Source organism: Ruditapes philippinarum, unplaced genomic scaffold, assembly GCF_026571515.1.
Source record: "Ruditapes philippinarum isolate M1 unplaced genomic scaffold, ASM2657151v2 ctg1319_1_1_1_1, whole genome shotgun sequence".
In the NCBI taxonomy this organism is placed as follows: Eukaryota; Metazoa; Mollusca; class Bivalvia; order Venerida; family Veneridae; genus Ruditapes; species Ruditapes philippinarum.
In genome coordinates this window covers 243,744-254,248 of record NW_026866837.1, presented here as the reverse complement: position 1 = coordinate 254,248, position 10,505 = coordinate 243,744, and the positions used below count along the sequence as shown (strand labels likewise).

At 31.6% G+C, this 10,505-nt stretch overlaps 1 protein-coding gene across 1 annotated transcript; it reads right to left on the bottom strand.

Moving 5' to 3' along the window:
• Positions 1–307: 307 nt before the first annotated feature.
• LOC132733869 (protein cornichon homolog 1-like) lies at positions 308–10,465 on the bottom strand. The gene is made up of 5 exons (XM_060720593.1): positions 10,320–10,465; positions 7,087–7,155; positions 6,300–6,412; positions 5,035–5,178; positions 308–4,628 (listed from the first exon to the last, which is right to left on the bottom strand). Exons 1-5 carry the CDS (start codon positions 10,398–10,400, stop codon positions 4,601–4,603), a joined length of 435 nt encoding a protein of 144 aa, XP_060576576.1. The 5' UTR covers positions 10,401–10,465; the 3' UTR covers positions 308–4,600.
• Between the last annotated feature and the right edge of the window lie 40 nt (positions 10,466–10,505).

Genomic DNA, 10,505 nt, shown 5'->3' with positions numbered 1-10,505 from the left:
ACCAGCCTGCGCATCCGCGCAGTCTGATCAGGATCCATGCTGTTCCTTTATCAACTCTGTTACAAGTGGAGAAACTGACAGTGAACAGCATGGATCCTGATCAGACTGCGCAGATGCCCAGGCTGGTCTGGATCCATGCTGGTCGCAAACGCATTATGTTGGTTTTGTTGTGACGCGGCTCATTTCTTTCAATTACATTGCATGAAGTAAAAATGCAATACAAGATATTAATGTCAACTTTCCACAGTTTGTGAGAGAACAGTTGATATATTGATAAACAAATATGAGTTTTATGTATTGTAGAAGTTTTATTTTTTTATTGAAATCAAGTTTGTTAAATATCTGTACAAACAAAACCCTGTTATTTTCAACATACAAACTGTATTTCTTTTTCTGCTTTTTTGCTCTTTGCTTTTGACTGGATTAGAAGAATAAAACCAAGAAATGTATTCTTACTAACAGTAGCTATGTTTCTGCAAATGACTGCCGCAAAATTATTTTTCAGATCAACAAAGTAATATTCCAAGTAATATTTCAAATAATTTACCTCTAAATTACTGTCAAATCTTGCTAGCATCAGATAGAAGAAGCAATTGAAAGCTTATTTTCTTCTAATAACATTATGCCATATTAGAATGAATTTCAAAAATTATGAAAATGAAAATAAAAATCAACATCCAATACAAACATTCCATATGATAATATTTTTATAACTAGCTTTGAATTCTAAAAAATAGATTCTCTGATGAAACAGTGGACACATGACAGACACACTTATCACAGAAAACAAACAATTCCTCAAAGCTCTGTATCCAATTTGAGCTCAATTTATCTACAGACACAAACAACATTATAACATAGAAAATTATCATGATGGATTTCAATTGAAAAAAATGAGTTTCTACTCATTCAAAACTTTTATCTATTTCTTGTCATAACAACGAAAAACATGTGATCATATCACTGTCCCTATTTCAACCTAACCCTACCAAATTTGGATTATGGACTTGTCCAACATTTGAATTTGGAACAGTCCAAATATGTTCAGTATCAAAATATTTAAAAAAGAGACAGTATAAGACTGGCCTCTAGGTTATAAAACGTTTTTCTGAGTTGTGTCTCAAATCTCAGGATTTTCATTGGTCAGTGTACATTCTGTGGCAGTTTCTGACCAATCAGAAACCTGAGATCTGTGTTTGAGCTTTGAGGATTTCTATATAACCTCTGACCCTGGCTTGCCTGATTTCATACTGGTGACAAAAGTTCATAGTTATCACAGATGAGATTGAAGGGGCTTGAGACAAAGCTACTGTATTGATTCATTTTAATCTTTGATTTCCAGTGCTTCAACTTTTACGTGATTCATATCATTTCATATACATTTTTGTATTATATCATGTAACAATATACTTAAATACATAAATAGAAGATATTGGATGAGTGTACTTACAATACTGAATTTATTCAACATGTTCAATAAAAACAGTATTGAACCTACATGAATATATTATTCAATTTATAACATACCCAAAATAAAGACTGTTTAATGTGAAAAAAACATTTGGTGCTTCTTCAAGCCATGTTTCTATATCGCAAATTACGTTAAACTATAACCATGGCTGTGCATTACCTTTACTTTTATGGAATCAGGAAAGCAGCTTGGGGTTATGTGATAAATATAAATACTTATATTCGACAAATAATCAATATTCACACAAATATTCAGTTTATGATATGTGCAAGGCTTCTGTCACTTTTCCAGTGCATATATGTTTATTATTAAATCCACAAACAAACAAGTAAAGTTCTTTAGTTGATGCAATATAGGATGTAATTTCCATTCATTTGCTACGCCATATATTTAAAAGTCTGAAATGTAGATAAAATCTCTATCTTTCTCCAAAATGTATTTTTGGCATACTGCCTCTGTTTTCACATAAAAGTTTCAATAACTTTCAACATCAAAAACATAATATTACTGACATAAAACGTCAATTTTAAAATTGCAGCACACAATTTTGTAATTATTAACAATATACCTTGTGAAGTGGTCTCTAAAAAGAGTGTTAATTGCCTTCTTGGCTACATGGGCCAAATCTTATAAAGGCTACATGCCAAAACAAGGGGTGTATCTCAAGACTTAATTATATAAAGCTTTGTGGGGATATCTTAAGACTAAATTATATAAAGCTTTGTGGGGAACATCTCAAAAGAATCTAATTTCAAAAGTTATTTATACATCAATTTATGAAAATGCAATAAAGTGTATTTATATAATGTTCTATATTTAAGTGATAATTGGGTAAGGCTGACATACAAGTATAGTATGTTTCCAAATAAAATCACAAAGGCTATTTTAAACATGTTTTAAAGAAATATTTTAAGATCTTGAAACTTGCAATGTCAATGTTTGACAGAAAAATGGAGTGGCTACAAAATAACAAGAATATCAGAATAAACAAAATACTATAATATCTTTGACCAACTTCTGCCATCAAAATCAGGTAACCTTGAAGCATGCAAAAAAGATATACATGTATATTGTGTGTAAGTAACAGTAAAAAATTTCAAAACACAGACATGAAATTTACAGGACAAATGCCAGCCTAACTAACATTTTTTACACAATGTGTTTGCTTTGCTTTGAATTTGGTACATAATTTTGAGAATTCAGTATCAAAATATTGAAATTGATAGTATTTAATTTAGTCAAACTGTAGTGTCATAAACTTTTCAACATCTCAAAGTTTTACATATTATCTTCTGAAATTTTGATAAGATTTTTATTATTTCCATTATAAAAAAGTATCATGACAATTACTTCTGTTCTCTTAGATTCAACAACAGAACATGTATAAAGTGGTTTATTATGCTTTGTACATTATACCACAAATGTAAAATATTTGCCTCTATATTCACAAATGTACAGTATAAATAAACAAAATACACACCTTATACACATCACACTATATAAATCATATTCATTAAAATTGTACATAATTTACAGCTTACCAAAGGGTCATTAATTCATTAATTACTTTTTAAAGTATCAAAATAACTTTGTTCAAATCCAAAACTATCACATTTCAATTACAGTTTTTTTGAAAAATAGTGCACTTGCGTTCAGTTCCTTCTTATGGAAATATTTTGACATTTTTTATTTAAAAAAAAATATGATGCATTGTGTACAAATAGAAATCAGACAATTTTGACAAAAGCATTTACCAAATATTATAAAATATCAACATTCACACATTTCTAGACATTATATAAATAATATACAACAAGAATACAGTGATAAAATAGACAATAAATTTACTACCTTTAAGCATTTATTAAAATATAGATATATATTTGTGACTATGTGCTTTACAGCATTGATATTTAAAGCAGCTTTATAAAGGATGGTTTCATTATATTTGATAAACATATAAAACCATTGTTTTAAGTTAACAAATCCACTGTTCCATTATCTACCCTAGACACTTCTCTAAGTCCCTTTAGACAGAAATTTAGCCATTGCTAAATATATATCAGCCCTATTTTACTTATCATTATTATAATGAGTCACATGTTATACAGTAGTAACTATGTAAGTATGATGCAATATGATTGATTTTAAATTATCAAAAGACCTCTAAATCATGTATATTCTTGTAAGCCATCTGGTTTCAATAAAATTTTTATTGTAATAATCACATTTTTTCCACTGGTTTCACACAGGAGCCACGTTAATTTATAATATGTCTTTCAAGATTTACTGATAAAGGAAAAGAGAAAGGAATCACAGTCTTGTGTTTAATTTCACAGCACCTGGACAGTGCAGCCTACTTTCCAAAATTAACCATTTCCAGACATCAGAGACGTTGTTCTTTTCTTCCACACTGCAACAAAGCTGTGAGAGGCAAGAAGTTTGAAGTAAGAAACCACTACACAGCTAGCCACAACTGATCCTACCCATGTGGCAAGTGCAGACCATGATCAGTCAGTACATATATTTTGAAGAATGTCCATTTAAGGTATAATGTGTGGTAAGGGTTAACTACTTCATCTTAAGATATCTGTTAAATTTCAGTGGATATTATGTCTTACCTCGACAGGCGTAAAAATAGTTAACTAAATTTTCCAAGAAAAAACCCAACCGCAAATTATTTTACAACAATGGCATCTGTAGACTTCATTAAACAATGAAATGGTACTTTTTGTCAAGATCCAAAATTCAAAAGAAAATGACGCAAGTGAATGCTGAAAACAAAATTCTCTATAACTGGTAAACACATTTTCGTGAACTTCCTACAAAAATATGCTTTAATCTAACTTTGAGAGTAAATACGTTGCTAAGCTCCAGTTTGAGCCTAACTCAAATAACTCAGATAACTTATGACAGCTCACTTCTATATAAATTTTAAAGTAGGCACTAATAATAAAATGGCATTAACAAAATTTCAAGCAATATAAAACATTTGATGCTTATTCAAATGACTGAAATCTCCAGGTAAATTTTCACACAATTGGCAACACTTAACGTTGATTTTCTCGAAACATTCCACACTAATCTCGGGGTCTAATTTGTTCAATGCTTCACACCCGCAATAATAATTTACGACGAAACCAACTCAAAGATCATACTGCAACGAGAAATATAAATTCAAAACTGTTATTATACACCAAAGTTTTTATCAATAAAACATAACATGAATATAACGTATATTCAAATGGTAGAAAATTTCTGTCCAGAGAGATAAATGTTTTCAAAAATATATTATCATTTACCAAACAGTTAATAAAATAAAAATACTTAAACAAACTGACCCTGCAATATTTTAAATTTTGCCATTTTGGGCATTTTGTGAATTAAGTACTTCTGATTCTAGCTTGTGGCTTCAAAATATAACCCTTTCCCTTCTATACCTTTATAATGTGACTCCCAGTGTTGGCCATTTTACAGTCCCTGAATTCCAAATTTTGGGACTTAATGGAAGCCCTGGAATAAGCGAATCGACTCATAAATAACATACAATGTAAGATTTGTACCTGTATAAGTAATAAAAGAACGAGATAAGATAGAAAGCTAGTTTAATCCAGCCCTCTCTCATAGCTCTATTTAACTGATCTGCATTCATTATAGTTGTTGGATCATACAGTCCTGGCTGGCTCATTACTGGTCTACTACTATATCTGTAATACAACAGAAACAAAACATTTTATTTCATTACTCGCATAATAAAAGATTTTGTTACATAGAAATAGCCAATAATAAATGCATATTATTTATACTGCTTTGAAAATTAGTGGAAATGGTTTGGTTTGTTTGTCTGGATTTAACGCTGATTAGATGAACGCTGAACACATGTTTCGGTCATATCCTGAAGATCGATTAACTGAACAGATTTTCCTGGATAACTAACCAGTAAATACCAATTTCTGTGCATGTGAAAAAATACTAATCCATATAATTTTTGAATCAGTGGTGAGAGACAAATGACCATTAGTTAATCTAATTTATACTCAATGTCACAGAAAAATACACATGGCTAGAGGATTGAAACAGCCACCCCTGGATTACTAATCTAATGCTCTCCCTATTGAGCTTAGTGAGTGGACTCCTGTATTCCGAAAGAATAAAGCAATACCAACCTTTGTTTCTCTGTACCTTACATACAGTCTGATTTATACTCTACAGTGTCCACTGCTTAATCTAACCATTTCATGCATACATGATTCTTATTTTGTAATGAAGGATTTAAGCTTAAATAATCATTTACCAACAAATCCTATTATTGAAATCATGAACAATGGACAATTTCCAATTCAAAGCAAGAAGGATTAATACATGTAACTATGTATTTGACCAAACTAGATGAAAAATACCTAGTGTCAGACTAAGACTACAGTAATGCAAAGTTGACAAGAAAAGATGCACACTGTGCATTTTAATAATATGAATCGATCAAGCTGTAAATCATATTAATCTGTTGACTACATACATTAACAATACATATATGAAGTTCCAAATAGGCAGTGACTTACTCCCGAATTAAGAATATTTAGGGTTTTCCCTAGCTAATCTGGGGGTACAAACTTTTACAGTTTGGAAATATGCACAACAGAGTACTTATTAATTGTGAATGGTAGTGCACCGTGAAGCAATAATGGTAAAAGTGTGTTTGTACCAGCAGATTAGCTTGAAAAACCCCACATTTGCCGAGTTCTGGTTTACAACTATTCAAACATACAAATCTAACAAAGGGATTGTATGGGTTTTATATTTATGGAAATGAATTCTTAGAAATTCTTACCTTTTAAGATGATAAGCTATAAGTGGGGCATTGAGGATCACAGTGAAGAATTCCATTGCAAACAACAACATAACAGTAAAGAAAATATGAATGAAGTACTCTGGTAACACCAGCTGAAAATTAGAAATATTGAAACTTATCAAAATTATTATATTGTGGCTTATTACTTTAAATAAATATAATTTTGATTACCTGCCTGCCAATAACTAACAACAAATCTTTACACATTAAAAACTGGTTTTGAAATATTTACCCAAGATTAACAAACAGATTTTACTACACTACAGAACATTTAGAACCTTTTTTAAACATTTTTTTCGGCAAACATATTTTTGCCTTACCAAAACTAAAATCTGTCTTAACTATTTCCTTCAATTAATAATCCTTATTCATTGTAAATTTTGTCTGATAAGCCATGCCACACATTTAGAGACACAAGAATTTACTGGCCATGTCCAAAGGTTTCCTGACATTTAAGAAAAGCAGGCATCTTTAAGGAAGGCTGAAGGATTTACATTATATACATGGTTATTGAAACTATCAGTCAAACTGAAAGTTTTTTTTATATAAAGATTACTGTACAATAGACCAAGGCTCAAACTTGGAATCAGAATACATTTATGATTATTTTAATGTCATGCAATACAATATTAAATTCAATACTTAGAGAGTAGTCACCTGAAAATCCTCTAATCTATATAAAGATAATAATACAATAATTGATTGTATTATATTTGGATGGTAGTAATAGCTTAACCCTTTTTTAAATGCACATATAAAATCTTACAGGATTTAGGCTGTTACACTGGTCTATAGGATTCTTGTAGTCTGTCTTTAACTCATCAAAGGCAATTATCTGAAACAAGAAAAACATTTTTACAATCATATACATTTCCTATTATATACCTTATTACAAGTTTTTTAGTACATGTACTGCAAATTTTTACTTTTTGATATGACTTAAGTCATAAAATTTACCCTTATATAAAATGACTGCACATGAACTCCTTTACCTACAGTTTGTGTCATCTAACAGTTTGATATAGAACATCAGATTGGTCATTTGACCCTTAACCTGCTATATTTCTATAATGGATCTGTCCTGCCTTGATTTTGGAACTGTCCATTTAAAGTTCAAGGGATTTCAACATCAAAATACGAAAATTGAGCTGGCAACAGTATAAAGCATAGTCAGACTGCATGTATGTGCAGGCTGGCCTGGCTCTATACTGGTGGCAAAGGCTGATAACTTTTGGTTTCAGCAGGGTAAGGGTTAAAATGCACAGATCTGACAAATCTACATGTGAGATACATGAAAATGTGACATCCATGTACTATTTGTTAATTTCTTCAAATTTGGAATTTTTAAAAATAAATTGAATTGGTGCTCATTGTTATTGTTTGTTTTTTTCTTTTTTTCTTCTGTTAAACCATGCAAACTTGTGTTTCAGGCCGTTTGCATAACATATCATCATTGCACAATATGTTTTGTCCGCCCTGTTATTTCAAGTGAGGACTTTTGTCCGTCCAGCCATTTTTAGGGGAGGTCTTTTGTCTGCCTTGTCATTTTTGGATCGGAAGGCTTTTGTCCTACACTCACTTGACACACATTTAAAGCAAGCAGAGTGAGGGAGTTAATATGTTTGAGGGCTTCTGCAGATGTTAATGCACGAAATTTGTGCCATTTCTGCATTGACTGTCTGTTTGGGTTTTACGTCACACCGACACAGTATAGGTCATATCACGACGTTCCAGTTTTACTGGTGGAGGTAGATTTCAAGTGCCCTTTCATGCATTATTTCAGACACGAACGGGCACCTGAGTAGAACCACTGACGTTTCATAAGCTAGCTGGATAGCTTCCTCACACGAAAGAATTCATAGTCCCTGTTGGGATTCGAACCCACAGTGGTGAGGGGCAAGTGGTTTGAAGTCAACAACCTTAACCACTCGGCCACGGATGCCCCTTCTGCATTGAAGTATTGGTACTTCCTCATTTCATTGTAAAAGAAACCATGCCATGCTTTCCATGTGCTACTGCAGTTATATTTTGATAATAAAACTACTGTGGGCCATCATTGCATTAAAATTGATTAAGCTGTTTTGTATTGCACCCTGAGTAACACATATAAAAAAATATGAAACAATGTTGCATGGTCATAAGAATCTATCACTATTACTGCATGTTTTTTTCTCTGTTAACTTAATGTATGGCTGCATGTAAATCTTTAAGAAAGAATACTTAACATTATATGCGGAAAGTCAGAGCGGGAGCCGAAGGCCCCGCGAGGGCTGTAGCGCTCTTAGATAACATGTATGATGCGTATCAATTCAAATGAAATCAAATTAAAACTAATGAAAATTTCAAAAAAAATATATCCTATATCTAATGAGCAGTGAAAAAATCCTTAGTTAACTGGATGCCCCCATTTTGAAATCCTCTTGAGCTAAATATAGATATCAGAGCGCTTTTAATGAGCGTCTACATAATTCAGACTATTGCTAGCAGACGCATGCTAAGTAACACTTCCGGTGAAAGAATGATGTACAAAATCAGAAAATAAACCTGCATTTCATTGATAAGAATTATAGTAACGATTATAAATATAAAAAGTTACTTTAACATATCCTTTTTGATAAATTAGCACATTAAAAATAACGTAAAAACAACAACTGTGATTAGAGATTAACAAAAGTGGCGGACGGGATTTTCCAACGCATGCGCAGTGGTCCCCCTTTACGTTCGGAGATTTTAGGAATATTCCGACAAACTCCTCACAGTGATTACCTCCCATTGACAGAATTGTAATCACTGCCTTCACAGACGTCACATGATGATGAAAGTCACATGACGTAACGGCGAAATTCAAATGCAAATATCGACCGTTACATAGAAAATCTAACGTCATTTTTTGCTTTCTGTTTTATTTTTAACTTTTTGTACCTACGTCCGTTATATTTTATCAAAAAATTATCAAAAGTATACAAAATAATGAAAAATAAATTAAAAAGCTAAAAAATACAAATATCAAAATATTGATATTTCAATGTTAGTGATGGCAGAGATCTCTGTACTGATAAGGGGAGATCACTGTGTAGGAGATTGATATTCCAAGCGCTCCGATGATAGCTTGAACACCACCAATTTATTCGTTTTGTTTAAGGTACAAAATACCTGCAAGATATATCTGGTTTACATGTACACTAAACATGTTATGCTAAAATCATAATTCATAATAGCTTTCCGCACCATAGGTAGCATCTAATTTCATATAAATAACAATAACTTGAATGATATAATTATTTTATCATGGTCATAATGTATTAGTTTATTAGCTTTGGCTTGCCCGGCTATAGACTACACGTGTATATTCAAAAGAAAATCAAATAAAAAACAATTTAAAGCATACCGGTATATAAAATTCTATACCTATCAATAAAATTTTCAGTGTCAGCGAAGTCGGGTGTCGCCACTTTCAATGTAACTCAGTGATAAAAGGTATTCCGATAATGAACAATTGCAACTTTTCGGATCAATAATAAACGGAAGCGGTGCATGAAATACTGAATGAAAACTTTAAAACGGAAAAATGAACAATTTTTTAACCAACTTCCCCGTCCATACGCTTTGCCAAATTTCATATTAATCATTTCAATGTGCATGAAAATACCAAATGACACCTTTAAACTGAAAAATAAACAATTTCCCGGTTCATTGGCTTTACAGCCTCTTCCTGAAACAAAATCAATCACGCATAATTATGCATGATCTGTAAATTTGATTTTTGTGCAATATTTCAAAATGAGAGTCAATAATTGCAGAGAGAAAAGAATATTACAGATAAATGAAGAAAACAATAGATTTAACAAATTTGCAAACTTTAAATTATTTATTATCCGAATAAAATTTAGCCGAATATTATGCAAAGAACGAATGTCGGTTACAAGAAATAGTATCGAATGTAAAAGCTTAAATGGTGATCATTTGTTTTGTTTAAAGGTATTAAATTATAAAACTTACATGAAAGATTGCGAAAAAGATAAGAACAGCTGTCAAAATAAGAGCTAAAATATAACAAGCTGCAACAAATGTGAACGCCATTTTTGCCGGACTGGTTCTCTGCTTCTACTTTTCATAAAACTTTGTATGCATTTCATACTATTGCACAGCCGGGAACAAAAATTGACGGTGTACTGTGAAAATTTG